Source organism: Chionomys nivalis, chromosome 17 (assembly GCF_950005125.1).
Source record: "Chionomys nivalis chromosome 17, mChiNiv1.1, whole genome shotgun sequence".
In the NCBI taxonomy this organism is placed as follows: Eukaryota; Metazoa; Chordata; class Mammalia; order Rodentia; family Cricetidae; genus Chionomys; species Chionomys nivalis.
Genome location: NC_080102.1, coordinates 2,392,893 through 2,411,073, shown reverse-complemented (window position 1 = coordinate 2,411,073; position 18,181 = coordinate 2,392,893). Strand labels below are relative to the sequence as shown.

Genomic DNA, 18,181 nt, shown 5'->3' with positions numbered 1-18,181 from the left:
AAGGCTAGTACATACTGAGTGCGTGCTATTTATCAGTCAATACACTCATAACCTTGACTACGTGTCAGAAATGCTCACTTACTTATTCACTGTCCACCAAATCATCTCAAGCATTCGTTACATGTCAAACACTACAAAGACCTGAAAAAACTATGACAAGCAGTGAGTAACCCTGGAAAGTACTGTCAGATGGTGAAAGAGAGACTATGTTAGGGTGTACTGTCACAATGCTGAGAGAGAAGAACACATGAACGATGACATACGAGCAGAGTGCTCCAACTGGGTGAGGAGAGGGACTGAGGAGTCTCAGAAAAGGAGGCAGGAACTGCACAGATATTTTAAGACAGAACTGGTTCTAAGCAGAGAAAAAAAAAACAAGGATAGATGTTAAGATTTGTCAACAGGAAAAAACACCATATGCCAACTATAACTCCATATAATTATAGTGAGAAACAAAGAGAGCACACAGGCCAGTAGACCTGAGCCAACAGAGGGGCCATGTGCGAAAAGGTCTCCCGACACTGGGTCAGGGAGGGCAAACCTGAGTATGAGTCCTTCGTGACTGTCTCTATTTCTACACAGCACACACTAAGACAACTCCTATTTATAACCCACACTTAATAAAAACACAGAGCTTTTTAGCAACAAATGTTATAAAATCATGGGCAAAACACAAAATATAAAGAAAAGAGAGGGTCCATATTTTAAAATATTATCTACAGGCGGGCGGTGGTGGTGCACGCCTTTAATCCCAGCACTTGGGAGGCAGGGGCAGGCGGATCTCTGTGAGTTCGAGACCAGCCTGGTCTACAAGAGCTAGTTCCAGGACAGGAACCAAAACCACAGAGAAACCCTGTCTCAAAAAACAAAAAAACAAAAACAAAAATATTATCTACAAATAAATTACAGTGATAAAACGCTTTGACTAATGAAAAAGTCACAGAAAAAGCTGTGGTGCATGTCTACTTTTAATAACTTATATGAACATAAAAATGCTCACATCATGTAGCAGTCCTACCAAGGGACCAGGACGACGCCATGGAAACTGGCATGCTAAGAGCCCACAAGAACCCTCCCCTCAGGTAAACACTGTCGAGTATAGAGAGCATGCAGGGGAGGCGCACGGAGCATGCTGTGCATGAAGTGAGGCTTCTGACAGCGCCACAAAAGGAGACGGGACGCTCCAGAGTCAGGAACGTCTTGAACTGAAAACAGATTATCCCCACATATTCCAATTATGTTTCCCCAACTCCTCCGAGATCCTCCGAACTTCCTTATTCATCTAAATTCATTTTTCCTTTCTCTCATTAGAATACAAAAGGGCAGCAAAAATAATAATAAATAAAATTAAAACAAACTAGAAAAATGAGGCAAAAACAAACAAAAGAGTCAAAGAAAAAGCACAAGAAACACATATAGAAGCTGGGAAGCAAATTTGCACACACAGAAACGCCATAAAAACAAAATCTGAAACAATAACATATAAACAAAAGATCTATAAGGTTCAAAGAAAAAAAAAACACCCAGACAAAGCACTGTGAGACAAAGCACTGTGAATGTCATCACTGTGTGTTCTGGGTTGGCCAGGCATCATGGCTCAGGACCAGCCCTCTTCTGATAGAGTCACACAGCAATGAAAGGGTTTCTAACAACGATCTGCTGTGCTCACGGGTCAGAGCACAGCATCATCAGAGAAGCTTCTTCCTGCAATAGGTGGGAACAAATACAGGAAACTACAACTAGACCCTGTGCAAAATAAGAGACCTTGGAGCACTAGGTCCTAAATGAGATGTCGCCATCAAACCTATCTCCCTCAAAATCAGGGAACTCTGTAGGAGAGGAGACAGAAAGACTGTGACAGCCAGAGGGGAGGAAGACACCAAGGAAAAAAGGCCTAGATGGGCAAAGGTCCGAGGCAGTATGCAGAGGATGTGTGTACGTCCAGTCAGGCGGGGCCCATCTGGAAAGGGCAGTTTACAAACTGCATACCTTTCATCCAAGCATCTTGACTTATGACGTGGCTGTCACATCAGTGATACCCAAGCATACATGCACACATTTGATTCAAATCCAGATTGCTGCTCAAAAGACTAATCCAACTCACATTGAAACTGGCTCTATAAAAATATTTATGAGTTCCTTACTATATCCTAGCCATGAATGTGGTTGGTATTTCCAAGGTGGGTAGAAATACTGTATTTTAAGATAACCTGAATACAGAAACCAAAAGTACATTATATTTAATGAGTAAAAAGCAAGGACAAAAGAGTAGTTCTTTAAAACAAAATGCATGATTGCATTAACATTGTGCACACAAATCCATAAAAATACCAAACATAAATCTAATCATGACTATGTGAATTTCCTTAACACCACGAGAAATTATAAAACTTGTACTGATAAATGCCCTAAGTGTCACAGATAATTATCCTTATACCAATTTGTTTTTAGTGTTTGGAAACTTCGTGAGAGGCAAATCAATCTGTAACCCTAAGAATGGCCTTTAACTATAAGGTATAACCTTAATATTGTTAGGAAAAAGATTGTGTTATCACTTAAATATGCTCGGCTCATTATTCTAATTCTGTATGTGGCAAGACAAAAAAGTAGAAGACTGTTTAACTCAACAGTAAACAGATACAAACAACACCCATGCTTTACTAAATGGCAGAACAGAACCTGGTGGTCTTGTGAGCTCAATACTCTGATTATTTCAGGACTCGAGCACAAATCCTAACCAAAACTATAGCACAGATAATTGTGCAAAGGTGCTTACTGTAATACACATTTTTAAAATATAATTAAACAGACATTAACAAAGGTGGTTTATTGAATCACCAGGCTTACCTATCTACACAGAGCTAGGAAAACCAAAGACCACACTAGCCACTTTCCATCTCAGCAAATAAAGTTGTGTTGCGACACAGTCACATTCACTGCTTTATGTTTTGCCAATGGGAATTTTTGTGCTGTAAGAGCAGGGCAGTTAAGAGACCATTTGATTCACAAAAACTGTACCTTTAAATACCAGGAAAAATAGTTTATCTATAGGCAACATCTCATGCTTGTATCAGTCTTGCTGAACATACTACTATTAGAATCTAAAGTCTTTCTCTTTAAAGAGGATAATTCTTAAAGAAGCACACTGTTTTTCTTTATTGAGATTTATTAATGGTCAAAATGCTTCACTTTATTGCAATTCCATGTGTATGTGTGTGCACGTGCGCATTTTCTTCACCCATTCATCCAGAAATGAGCATATATGGTTATATGTTGATTCCATAACATGACTTTGTTAATAATATGAAAATAGTCATGGGCACAATAAAAGTTTCTGTAGCCCAGAATGACTCTTTAAGGCATATCTAGAAATGGTACAGCTCAATCATAAAATACTTCCATTTTTTTTTTACTGTCAGCAAACAACCTCTAAACTGATTCCTACAGTGACTTTACCTATCTACATCCTCAACAACATATACTGCCAATCCTTTCCTGCATCCATGTGACTGCATCCATGTTCATGTCTTGTGACTGATAAAAATTCAGAAAAGACATGTACAAATACTTTTCCCGTCATTATTCTCTCAATGCTCTATCTATACAGTATTTGTATTGGATTAGATATTATAAAAAGAATAGTTTAATTCTGACTGTGATAAGACAGAATTCCAGTGTAGTAAATATGGATTTCCATAAGGGCTAAAGATCTGAACCTGTTTTCATGTGCTTATTGGCCTAGGATCTTATCACTGGGTAAGTGTGTGTGGCACTCATCTGCCCACTGACTAACTGGGTTATTTGTTCTTTTGACACTTGATCTCATTTGTCGCATACTCCATGCTAATACTCCCCACCCTGTGAATACCTGGAAAAGAGCTTCTGACTCTCATCAGTGTCTTCTCTCCGCTGATCATTCCTATTGCGGTGCATAAATGTTTGTAATTTCATGATCATAATCATCAATTGCTGCTCCTGTTATTTCCAGGATGCTCGGAGTCCTCTGGAGTAGCAGGTCCTGGACTATCCCCTATACTTTTTACTGTGCAGAAGCTGTTAACTTCATGGGATCATATTTCTCAATTGCTCAATTGTTCCTGTTATTTCTGGGATGCTAGGAGTTCTAAGGAGTCAATGCTTCCTTTCAAAGCTGGGTGAGAAAACTTTAGGTTTTCCGTGTGTGCATATTCAGCCTGCTTTAGTTGTGTGGGATCATCACTGGGTCTTCTATGCTGTCCATTGGTCTGGGCATCTGGCTGTGTGCTGCTAGCATGCTGCTTTGTAAATGGCTGCTTCCTTCTGAAGTCTTCTCTTGGCCAGCAGCCTGGTACGGGCATTTCAAACTCGTGTTTTGAACGACTCATGTCCAGTTTAGAATGTGGCTAATGACTCAGCTGCATATAACCGTTACAAAACTTAATTTCACATCTCTATGACAGTCCTGAATCTGTAGCCGTTTGTTTCTTTAGTCTCTGTCTACACATACTTATTGACTGGTCAATTAAAAATCTTTTCAAATTTCTGTGTTGGATGTATTAGCATATGCTTCCTTTTGTATATCCCATATGATGTCAACAGATCTCCCCTCTTCTGCACCATCTGTAAAGCTCTCCGAAATCTTTGAAGGACCCCTCATTTCTAGCCCCACTGGTTACCCTGGGTTTACCAAGTACATTATTGTACACATGGCTAATTCCGGCCTTGTCTTCTCAATTTTCTTTCCTGGCCCTCGTTCAAACTTATGATACTGGCTCTCAACAAGATAGCTAAGATTCTGAATAGATGCTAATGCAAAACAATAAAAACACAATCTAAGAAATCACAACTCCTGAGTTGGTAAAATTTTTTTAGTTGTTTTTTTTTGTTTTTTTGTTTTTTTTTTTTTTTTTAATTTCAGTATCGAAGTCTTTTACTTCTGGAAAAGCTTTGAGTGGTCCAAATATGTCATTTCAGTATGGTAAACTGGGGGTCACAGCCAAAGCGCTGCAGCATTAGAAAATCTGCCTTGTGGAAAAAGCTGTAAACTAAAACACACACACAATTCTGTGGTTGCATGATACACATGGAGTTTGAAGTCCTCATAAAATCATAATTTATAAACACTTCATTTATCAATACTCATATGAAAGAAACAACATTTTAGAAAAAAAACTACAGAGTATATCCCAACAAACATAAATTGACTGAAAGGTTCACATTTAAAGGCATTTCTAAGTGCAGATGAAGGAAGCCTTAGAGGCTGCACGTACCGGAGAGGTGGCAGTCATCCATGTGCTGGGGGACCTGGGTGGTGAACGCGATCAGATCTGGGGCGAGGAGTGACTCCGGCTTTCTGCTTTCATTAAGCCACTTGGTGCTGTGAAGGTCTCGAGTGTCAGAAGGGCCCTGAAGCAAAGGAATCAACTTTTCTTTTCCATTGTCACCTGAACAGAAATATTGATTGGAAAAAAAAAAAAGGAAAATTTAAAAATAGTATTTATGTAAAATATCCTAGTTTGGAGATAGTTGGTCTTAAATTATACCACTAAAACGATGATTAATCAACAGTTGTCACTTTAACTGTCTATCTAGTTAATAATCGAAAGAGTGACTGATGAAGCTATTTTGGCTGTTTAAGTTTTGACGCTGTGCTAATGAATGTAGAGCATGCTCAGAACAGTTTATAGAATGAAATGATGGAGACACAATTCAGAAAAATATGTACTATGATATAACAGAGTGTAAGACTGCTAAAAGAACTGCAAGTAGCTTACAGAGAGCATTACAGAACACTGAAGGCAGGAAGACAACTACAAACTAACTTTTCTAACACCCACTCTACTAACATCTTCATTCAATATTTAATTATCATACATCATTTCACATTGCTGTCAAAACTATAACAATGAATATTCTTTTAATTTGTTCCTCATAACTACTATTAAAACTATGCAAAGTTCTTCACCTTAAATCCAAATTAATTGGTAAGTATCATCCCTGAACTGTTTAAAATATTAAGTACAAATAAAACAATGGAAAGCTCTGATTCCCGGGAACAATGAGTAAATTCTTGTTTCAGCAAAAGCTCCTTGTAAAAGGCGAGGCCGATTCTCCTACAGAGGCAATAAAGTTTTACACGGCACAGCTGCACATACCTGGGGCTTTGGCACAGATTTTTATGGATCCCACGGTCCCAGAGGCACATCTGACCAATGATGTGCTGCAGTACTTCAGCTCAGCATTCTGGATTGAGCCCTCAAGAGTTGGCAGGGGATTCTTAGCTTTCACACCTAATAAAAGAGAACTGCAAATGTACTAGCTGATTGAATTTAAATAATTTTTATATTCCTTCACCAAGGCATTTAAAGTTAATTATAGTTTAATTATCTACCTCAGATATTCTTACAGTATGTGTGTTAGGTTTCAGAGTTCAATATTTAAAAGGTAAAAGGATGCAATTTTAAAATAAATGGGCTGAACTCTCATAATGATACTTACAAACAGATCTTGATTAGTAGGTCTCAAAACATGAAATAACAGATAAAATATTACATAAAACTCAAGAGGAAGTTTGAAAATCATGTTCAGTTTTAGAAAACACAATAAATAAGTTTAACTTATTTTGGCACGGATATTTACAGAGAAAACTGCCTGAGGGAGGAGCTGGAACTAGAGCAGGACAAGATAGTCTGTAAGCTAGAATGCAATTTCTTAGAACAAAGGCAGAGGAGTTTAATCAAAAAGTAGATATTAATCTCTCTACCAGAGAACAGTTATTAATATAGAAGCTAAGGAACTTTAATGTTAATGGTCAATCCTGGTCTTGTCATGAAGTGGTGAGGAGGCTCACACAAGCAGAGAACCCTAGAGAATATAATACTGATGAAGACATGGGGAGAAGAGGAAAAGGTGAGGGATCATCTCTCATGAATTAACATTTCCTCGGAACTCACTATGTGTTATATAAACAAGTCAGTCTCCACAGAAGACCCTAATACAGATATTGCTATCCTCATTGTTGGGGTAAAGTCCCATAGGCTGAAGTGAAACCTCATAGGTTGGAGGGGAAAACTAAATTTCACAGGAAAATCTGCAATCAGACATTTACTGAAGACTTGCATTGTGTTATGCATACAAATGAATTCAATTTTCACAAAAGATTATGATATAAATGTTACTACCATCATTGTATGGATAAGAATATCGTGAATAAGAGGTGTTAACAAAATTTTGCACCATGCACGAAAGGTTATATATGAAAGAACCAAAGTACTGAACAATGTCATTTATGATACAGAATAATTTTGTGTGCCAAAAATTTCATAAATATTACAGGATAATTTTGTCTTTCTACCACTCATTTTGAGTATATTCATAAATAGCCAGAAATACTATTTCCTTTCTGTTCCTCACCTCAAAGTTTAGTAAAACATGAAGTATTATCCTTCATATTTAAATATTCTTTAATTCTACATGATTTTAAAAATAAACTTTCTATGTCTTATTAAAATTTTTTCTAAAATCTCATGTCCAATTATTTTTTAATATTTATCATATTACATTTTTCTTTAACTTTGTGTTCATTGCTTATCTTTGTATGTGTCTAGGGTTGTCTTTGTTTGGTGTTATTTTAGAAGGCTTTGAAGAGCTTCTATGTTAACACTGGGTATTAGCTGGCATAAATATATGTATGCATTTTTATGTGATAGGCCCTACTGATGTTCTACTTATGTTCTGCAGTTGTCTTGACCGTGATTGATCCACAAAGATCCAGGACACAGTGAATGACGCTAATCCTACCTTGAGGTCCTGTACTATGTAAGAGTAGAGATAGCTGAACACATGCAACAGAGAAGCAGGCTGTAGACATGAAGCGTTAGACAAACAAGAGCCCATGCTTCAGAATGGGGAAAAGGTCACACCTGTAATCCCAGAACTCAGGAGACAGAGACAGGAGCATAGTCTCAAGTTCAAGGCCAAGCTCATATATATAACAAGTTCCAGGTCAGCTAGCTCTACACATCAAGACCCTGTTTCAAAATTGGGGGTGAACAGGGACCTGAAAACACTTCTCCAGAGAGAATGTACAAAAGCCTGTCTAGATGTAACTTTGGGTATTTTGATCTATTACTACATTTCCAATGCTCCCCTCCCCTGTAACCACCACCTAACTTGCTTTCTTTCACTGAACACGATCTTGTGATCACCAGCACTTCGTCTCTCTTTGTGTTGATGATACTCCGTAAATTCTGGTGGAGATTGCTCTGGGTTATTTTTACTTAGAGAAATACCATTTGTCTACTTTTATTGTCTATTCTTTGAGGTTTGGTGGTGTGAAAAGGAAAGTTCAGTAGATCTATGTTAGGAAGAGAATCAGTCCTAATCAGCCATACAAATGGGGTAAAGACAACACTTTAATGAGGGGAGGAAACAGAATCCTAACGGGCGAAGGTGTAAGAGCAACTCAATTAGTGAGAGTTAGTGATCTTACTCAGTTATAAAAAGAAAGAAAAAATTCACAAGTGGAAGAAAATGAAACACATACATACAATTCCTTCAAAAATTTACAGCAGTGAAAAACATCCATCTTTGGGACCTAGAAGTAGGCAAAGACTTCTTAACCTAAATTTATAATAATAAATAAATAAATAAAGGAACCTTGATGGAGGAAGGTCATTTGTCAATAAACAAACTGCCTTGGCCCATTTGATAGACCATCCCTTAGGTGGGTGGAGTAGACAGAATAGAATGCTGGGAGGAAGAGGAAGTGAGCTCAGATGCAGGGCAGCTCCTCTGAGAGACAGACGCCATGCTCTCCTATCCAGAGCAGATGCGATGAAGCTCTGACCCAGGATGGACGTAGGCTAGAATCTTCCCGGTAAGTGCACCTGGGGGTGCTACACACATGAACAGAAATGGGCCAAGCAGTGTTTAAATGAATAGAATTTGTGTGTTATTTTGGGGCATAAGCTAGCCATGCGACTGGGAGCTGGGGCGACATGAACACAGCCAGCAGCTCCCCACTACAGAACCTGGCATACGAGAATGAGAAGAGAAAACCATATATCCAACAAAGAGTCAACATATCTAAAATATGTAAGAACTCCTCTAAATACACAAATAATATAAAATATAGTCTAAAATAAGAATAGACATTCCACTAGGGAGATTTATAAACAGAAAACAGAGACACAAAGATGGAAAGATAAAAGCAGAGAATGAAGGTGATGAGAGGAATTTGATATATTCGTATTTCACTGCATACATGTGTAAAAGCTTTGGGAACAAAAAGGTATCATCCTTGCATTAAGGTAGAAAACAAGCACAAGAACAGTAACATTGCACAACTACCCCATCATCTAGAAGAGAACACATGGCACGTGCTGGTGAGGATGTGCAGACATGGAGTCACGTGCTGTGCAGAGAGTACAAACTGGTATAGAAGTTACTCAAAGCACTTGGATAATTTCTTCAAAAACTAAATATATAGCTACCGTGGCACTCAAATAGTACTCTTGAATATTAACCAAAGAGAAGAGAAAGATTATGTTCTGAATATAACTTATTCATAATAAATCAAAACTGTGGTTTAACTGTATCCTAGACTACTGTGCAGCAATAAAAGCTTTTAAATCTCCAGTGATTCACACTTTTGATTCCTTTCATATGATTTGGAAGGAAGTCCAGGAAGAGACAGAAAGCAGACTGAGATCAGACACAATTAACACAAGTAACTAGGAGAGGGGAAAGGGAGGGAAAGGGGAGGGAAGGGGAGGGAGAGGGAAGGGGAGGGAGAGGGAAGGGAGAGGGGGGAGGAAGGGAAAGAGCTAGGGGAGGGGAAAAGGAGGGAGAGGGGAGGGAGAGGGGAAGAAGGAAGTAAGAGGGGAAGGGGAAGGAGAGGGGAAGGAGAGGGGAGAGAGAGGAGAGGGAGAGGGGAGAGAGAGGGGAGGGAGAGGGGAAGGAGAGAGGGAGTAACCAAGCTGTATCAATGACAGAATTTTTAAAAACCCACTCCCTCAAAGGTTTAAAAATTAAAACAATTGGCTGAGAGATAGTGGTGCACGCCTTTACTCCCAGCACTTGGGAGGCAGAGGCAGGCAGATTTTTGTGAGTTCAAGGTCAGCCTGGTCTACAGAGCTAGTCCAGGACAGAGAAATGCTGTATTGAAAAACAAAAGTCATAATAATAACAACAATTATAAAACATACCAAATTAATATCTTCTTGATTTAACTTTTAGTTCATATACAAGAACATTTCTTTGTGAAGAAATGTTCAACGCTTAAACAATAGACGCATATTCTCTCTGAGGAAATCAAAGAATCAGAGAAGAGAAATAAAGGAGCTTCAATATACAGGTATGGCCTGCAAATCTTTTTGAGTTATATAGTTTTAGCCCAATGTGTATGCTGAAAATGTATGTTATGTCCCAACATTTGCCCAAACATAACACTATAAAATACAGTTTTTGGAGAATGCGTTAAGCTTACAAAGAAACACGACTTACTCTTCAAAAACATTTTCAGCCAGGTGGTGGTGGCAGACACCTTTAATCCCAGCACTCAAAAGGCCAAGGCAGGCAGATCTCTGTGAGTTCAAGACTACCCTGCTCTACAGAGTGAGTTCCAGGAATGTCAAGACTACACAGTGAAACCTGTCTCGAAAAACAAAACAATACGTGTATTTTTTTTCCAAGTACTTGTATGTATCCATAAAAGACACTTCAGGAAGTTGCATTCCCACTAAGAAAAAAAGTGCAAAATCTTACTGCATCCCTGAAAACGTTTAAGTCAGAAAAACTACACACACTATGCAATGCTACCACGCATTGTTTCCTCTGGATAAGCAAGCACTCACTGCTGCCCACTAGATATTAGAAAATGTTTGCAGAACACTTTCAGCTTCTTCATCTTGCACAACTGATGCTGAAGGGGTCCGTGGAAGCAGTCACCTCACCAGCAGCCTCAGATACAATCACCTGCCTAGCAGGAGTGATGGAGTCTTCTATTCCACATGTGCAGGAATGGTGTATGTAACCCATTCCATGTTCCTCCCTTGTGGAATATAGTTCAGCTTATACTGCACAGCACATACCGGCGCATAAAAAGACTCTGATTAGCCCTTCAGACTAAGGACTTTTTGCACTGCCCTATAAAATAGATTTACTAGGACGTCCAATTAAAAAAAATGTATTATGGTGATACTGTTCTCTTGATAAATGCATAATGCAGGTATGTATGGTAAATATATTTGAAATACAAAGCTGAGACAGCAATGCTTAGTAGTCAGTACGAGGCTCTAGTCAAGAAGCAGCTATAAACAGCCTTCCTTCAGAACAGAACCAGAGCCTGGGAGAGCCCCTGTCCATCTCTGGACCACCTACAACGTGAAAACCCTACAGTGGCGATGCAGCAGAACTCAGCTGTGCTGACCCATGAAGAGCCTGGACACAGGAAGCCAGCTGCTCATTCAAGCAGAAGCAATTCCATAGACCAGAGTCCCCAAGAAATTTCCCAGCAGAAATACCTCAGTCATTGACAAAACTCGTTAAATTAAGAAATGAAGGCTATTCTACATTCATCAGTGGTGAAAATGTGAAATGCTGTGCTACAAACAAGCCTAAAAATTAAGGACACTAAAACAAGACAAGGGAAATATAGAAATAGAGAAATAATAATGTCTCATAGTTATGAGATGATAACTTAGGAATACTATAACATCTATTTTAAAATATTAGAGAGAAATTAACTAAAAATCAACAGAAGTATAAATGAGTCAGGCAAAGGCCCCGTCCGCCCACTGCAGGTGCCCCAGAAGGAACCAGTCGCAGTCCTAAACAACTAGTGGAAAACACCTATGACAGGTGCTGAAAAATTCAAAGTGGTACAAATATAACGCACATCTTAAATAGGTATAATTTATTAGGCATGAAATAAAACACAGGAAAAAATCTAGCATATTCATCAATATGAATCAGGGACACAAAAGAACATATCAGAACCACAAAACATGAAATCCAGAATTAAGTGAAGCTTTGCTTAAAAAGAGCTCAGTCTACACCGAACGCCAGCAAATGTTTTTTTCTAATAGGCTAAAGATAAATGTATTTTAATATTTGCAAAATGTAGAGTTTGTTATACTTCTTCAGTTCTACTACTGTTACACACAGTAGACAAAGAACATAACTAGCCAAAAACTAAATAATAATGATTGCTTTCGTTACAGTCAGACATAGGTGCTAGGCTGGGTGTGACTTATGGGCCACACTTTGTCCTGAGTCCAATGAGCCTGCGAGATGGTGGTGGTGGCCGTGTTAACTTTGGAGATCAGTTTCTAAAGGATGAGGAGAAGGGTCTGTAAGTAACGACACTTGCTCTTTGAACAGGAAAGCAATGTTTGAATCTCCAGTAAAAAATCCAAGGATTGCTGTAGACAGAGACTGCACTTTAGTTCCCGCCACCCAGACCATATGTATCTGTGATCTCAGCAATGGGGGAAGACACAGGCTGATCTCAGGAACTCTCTGGCCAACCAGACTAGAGGAAAAAAAAATAGCAAATGTCAGGTTTTATGAGAAACCCTGTCTGAACAAACAAGGTAGAGAGCAATAGAGGACGACACCCAATGTCCTCTCTCTGGATCAGTCTGCACAACAGAAAAACGCCTGCATAGACAGACGGACACGGACACACGCTCACATATATGCAACATTCACAATCTTACACAAAGGAGGTAAAGGTAGGGCTGTAGACCCAGAGACTCCAGAATAAGAGGCCCTGTATAGGGTTTTCCCCTCTGTGCATAGTGGAAATGCTTGCAAGACAAAACACTTAACATGATTTTTAATATGACATAAACAATGACTTAGATAAATGGTATTGTGATCATTAAAATACTAAGTAGACAATTAACAACTTGCCCAAAGTCACATAATATAAACAAAACCAGCATCAGATTACATACATAAAACTGTTTTAAAATATACATCGTCATTATCTATTACAATATTAAATTAATTTTGAATTAAAAAAACAAAAATGGAAAACTCAGCACACATTCACTCAGGGTTACGAGTCAAGGCAGTTCCGGGGGACAACAGCATGAGCTCTAGTTGACTTCCTACCTGCCACACAGACAGGAGTGAGCTGGTTAATTAATGGGGGCATCCATGGCATGCATATTTGAAACACCTAATCACATGACTATGAGTGCACATGACACTATATATGCATGCTTTATAATTTTATAATTCATAATGAGATACTCACATTTTCTTCATACTGTTTTGCTGTTCTGTATAGAGACTGCACTTACATAGCCTAACCCTGAAGTGAGAGTCTCAGAAGATAATTCATCAATATTAGTATTTCTCACATCTGGAAATGGTGGTCACACCTTTAATCCCAACATGGACAAGGCAAAGGCAGGCAGATCTCTGAGCTCAAGGCTAGCCTAGTCTGCAGAGCAAGTTCCAGGACAGCCAAGGTTACATAATTGTTTTGGCCATAGACTCCCTTTCTCTAAATAAATATTCTGCTGATGCCAAAAAAAAAAAAAGAAAAAAAGAAAAAAAAATGTTTTAAAAAAAATGAAAAAGATCTATGGATAAGATGAGGACTATTCTCAATACTAACACTATTATGAAACTTTTTTTTTTTTTTTTTTTTTTTTTTTTTGGTTTTTCGAGACAGGGTTTCTCTGTAGCTTTGGAGCCTGTCCTGGAACTCCCTTTGTAGACCAGGCTGGTCTCGAACTCACAGAGATCTGCCTGCCTCTGCCTCCCAAGTGCTGGGATTAAAGGCATGCGCCACCACCACCCGGCTATGAAACAATTTTCTAAGGTATGCCTACTTAACAAAAAAAAAAAGAAAGCAAGTACCCTTCCACCCCATGTTCTAATAGTCCAAAAAAATGAAACCAAAAAGAAGTTTTTAGATACATATTGTCTGGAAGTCTTTTCCTTATGAAAGTTTTTGTTTTAGAGCTTTGTATATTCAAGTTTTCTGAAACATAACTAGAATACACTACTTTTTAAATACACTAGAAAAAATTTACACAAAACACTAAACAATGTTTGAAAAAAACAAATTCTAATGTTTACAATATAACAATCTTAAAATTAAATGTTTTCATAAAATTGTCTTGTTCTGGTTGCATTGTTTTTTAATAGCAGTCATTTTTAATGTAACTTAAAGACTTACATTCTCATAAGTATCAAAGAATTATTCTATAGCCTGAATGCTTTCTGGAAGGACAGATATAAACCTATTTAGTAAGTGATTTTCTCTTTCATCTTGTCTCCAATTTCTGTGCAGATCTATAATGTTCATTGTTTCAAATTTTAACAAATCACCTAATGGCAGAAAAGAAAATATGTTAACCTCAGAATTATTTGCAGTTGGAGAAATCCCTTTCGTCTGGCCCATACAGGCCTGCAATCTGTTTTAAACACAGATTGCCTGTCTTTCGTCTGACAGCCACCAAGCTACACAAATTACTTTCTGCCTGTTCACCTGTTTGCAGCTGCGTCTGTAAGCTAAAGATCCTGCAGCCTGACGCGAGCAACCGCTTCAGGCCTGATGACATGTGCTGCTGATAAAGTGAGCAATTTGAAGAAATTACTGGCTACAGCTATTGAAAGACATCTGTGCAGGAGCTGAGAACTAGAAGCCTTCAATCATGTGCTTGCAACCTGCAGTGGCGGCAACAGTGTTTGAAGTGATATCCTACGAAAGGCAGTTGGCCCTGATACTAAATAACCTCATAATATATGGAACATAATCTCTCAAATGAGTAGCAAAAGCTTCTGTCTTGGTTCTCTTTTGAAAATATCCCTTAAGAAGCAGGGCATGACAATAGTCTGCCCACCCTCACGCCAGCTGACACACCTCTCCGTAAAGAATTATTTCAGACCATTACCACTGCTGCTGTGAAAGAAATATTCCGTCTCACTGACCGCAGCCTACATGCTCCACACACTGCATGTAGAAAGGCTCCTTTGTTCATTATCTAGAGATCCACAACAATATTTAACTGAAATTAATGTTCCACTTCTCTGGTGGAAAAACTGAAGCAAACTAAAGGTCGAGCAACCTATCTTTCTGTCGTACCGTCTTTACCCAGACCAAGCTCATACAGCTATTCCACACTATGTTATATGACAAATTATATGCTTTGTCAGAAACATTGTATCGCTCAGGTCAGACACTAAGAGGCAAAGTTTCTATTCTATCTTTCTATCTCATTACACAAACTTATCACACATCAAACTGTCAGCATGAATTGAGAAACCTGGTTAAGTCAAAAATCAAATTTTTAAGGTTCATATAAAAGGCTAAAAGTTATACATTTGCTGAAAGTCAATGAAAGTAAGATTTCAGATAAAATCATGTTAAAAATTATATCAAATATATATATATATATATATCCCTGTCTATACAAAAAAGCATACCACACCAGATGATGAAAATGAAGACATGCTGACTAAAATGCTATTCAAATGATTGCATAAAATAGTTACAAATTTAACTTTACCGATTTCAAATATAGTAAAAGCTAATATTTTTAAATGGCTTAATTGAAATATATCTAATTAATACTAGAAGCCAACTGAACGCTAAAAATGTTTAACTGGAGAGTTATAGTAGTTTTTTAGGAAGTATGGCTGGAATAAGCATAAACTTTACAGTTTCAAATCCACATCCAATTCCTCAGTCATAACAGACACAAGGCAACTTATTGTCAAATATTAGAAGATCAATTTCCAAGAAATCTTCGGTTCTTCATTTGGTTAGAGAGCATATGTTAAAAAAATTGCTTGATACCTCTTTCAAAGGTTTGATTAAAGAGTTGGTTTTACTTTTTTTTTAATGTAGGTTTAAATTATTCCTAAACTTAGAAAATACTATTCCTGGTATTTATAATAACTGAAATCGAATTTACTTTAAATACATGTAGTAAAACTGTCAAGAACTCACTATCAGTTCAATTTTTAAAGTTAAATATAGTTTTATAAATGGCAAAGTAAAGCCTTTGTACTAAGTAGCTATTATAAATTTGACCTTCACATTTCAGTCTCCATAAATGCAATTCAACACGGAGCCAATTTGTGCTAGCCACCAAAGAGAATACACATCATTAATGGTTATAATAAATCAAGGCTTTATTTACCTAATGGTAAAGCAGTAACATTCTCATTATGTAACTATCCTCTATTCTCATCATGTCCTGCATTCATAATTTTAATAGCGGCTTTTACTTTGAAAGACCTAAGTTGTAAGAACATTCATACCACTTCATAACTTTTACACAAAGTACATAGAAGCAGGTTAGACTTCATTTGGTATAAAATCAGTTGGCACTTTTACATCTGTGCATGCAGCATAAACACACCAGCTGGCATCTCAAGCACACACACATATGGACTTCAGAACAGAAACTTCCTTATTTGCAGCACTGCCAGGGTAACTCTGTACCCTCTGCACAGCACAGCCATTTGTCAGGACCCTGCAGGTGTGCAATGCACATAAACACACAGCTGGGCCCCAGCAAGCCAAGTGCTCCATCAAACACATAAAGGGAGATCTGAGCAGTTGAGTTAGTCATCCTAAGAACAGGTCCAGAGAGAACAATATGGGTTAGTATTTTTGGAAAAAATCATGGATAGGAAATTTATGATTATGCTAGTTTTGCAAAATAACTGAAGGATTGTGTCATTTTTAAAGTAAAGTGTGCTTACTAAGTTTTTTTGGAATGGGTGAAGGAAAGTAAAATTGGTTTTTACTTTTAAATATAATAAAATTTATACATAAATTTATTTAAGTGCAAAATGTGAATAGCTTTACAAAGTAGATTTTCACTATTATAATTTATATCATGACATAATGTTTATAATATTACAAATCACAATAACTATATCTTAACATACCAGTTATACATTTAGCTGTATAATATTTAAAATTCTACTTTGCTATTTATATAAGATGGAATTCTTAATATAAGATAATAAAGCTTAAAATATACATTGGACAACATTTAACTGCCTTAAATTAACTCCTTTCCTAAACTACAAACACGAATAAAACACTGAGCTCTCAAACGTGATGCGCAAGTACACTGGCCTAAACAAACTCGGGAAGTACATGAACATACAAGGCATGGTCTTCTCGCCATCATATGGAAGACCCTGACCTAATTGAGTTTGACCTTATTAATACTCTTTAAAATATCTGTTAAGCACTTCAGGCCATCAGTAATTATAAGTAACTCCATTTCCTCCCAAATGCTCACAGTCCACCTGGCAGTTGACAAAACATGAAAGATAACTTAGAAAATGAGCTTGAATGCATTCTGCCTAACACACAGCTCTCCATTGAACTTGAGGTCAAAGAGCTGGTAATCAAGAAACAGGAGTCAGTCACACAAGGAATGTGTGCTTTCCTGTATCTGGAACGTACCCCGGGTCTTCCAGATGACTCTGGTCGATACAGGTCTCCCCGTCCTGCAGCCTATCCACTACTACCTCACTTCAGTGGCCTCTCACCCTCCTGCACATGAGAAAGGTACTGGTCAGAAACCTCAATGCTTTTTACAACCCAGCCTTAGAGAGCAGCATCACCTTCCCCACAACCTACTAGTGAAAAGCACATCACAGAGATAGCCCAGGTTCAAGGAGAGGGTCCAAAGAACAAAAATACAGGAAGCTTGACTTGGGGGTGCTACCTACATCACTGTAACAGTATCCATTTAGTGACCATGGAGTGCTCAACTCTAAATGGAACAGTCTACCTGAGCTAATGGGAGCTACCAACTCCAGCTGGACTGGGAAGGAACAAGCATAGGACCAAACTAGTCCCTCTGAATGTGGGTGACATTTGAATGGCTGGGGCAGACTGAGGAGCCACTGGCAATGGCACCCAGGATTTATCCCTACTGCTTATACTGGCTTTGGGGAACCTAATTCTTTGGATGGATATCTTGCTCAGCCTAGATATAGTAGGGAGGGCCTTGGACCTTCCACAAAGCAATGAGCCTTATCCTCTCTGAGGATTGGATGGGGTAGGGCAAGAGGGTGTGTGGAGGGAATGGAAGAAGGGAAGGGAGTGGGAACTTGGACAGGTATGTATAATGGAAAAAGATAGCTTGTTTTCATATATATATATATAAAATACAGTCTGTCTCTCCCTCTGACACATATAAATAAA

The 18,181-nt window shown here is 38.1% G+C and overlaps 1 protein-coding gene across 7 annotated transcripts in view; it reads right to left on the bottom strand.

Annotated features, from left to right (window-relative positions):
• Positions 1-18,181, bottom strand: part of Vps13b (vacuolar protein sorting 13 homolog B) — a 438,985-nt gene that overhangs the window by 321,359 nt on the left and 99,445 nt on the right. For all 7 annotated transcript variants that reach the window (XM_057791255.1, XM_057791252.1, XM_057791249.1 and 4 more), the window contains 2 exons: positions 6,135-6,269; positions 5,250-5,423 (listed from right to left, as the gene is read on the bottom strand). In XM_057791255.1, the coding sequence (XP_057647238.1) occupies positions 5,250-5,423; positions 6,135-6,269 (309 nt within the window). The remainder of the gene's footprint in view (positions 1-5,249; positions 5,424-6,134; positions 6,270-18,181) is intronic.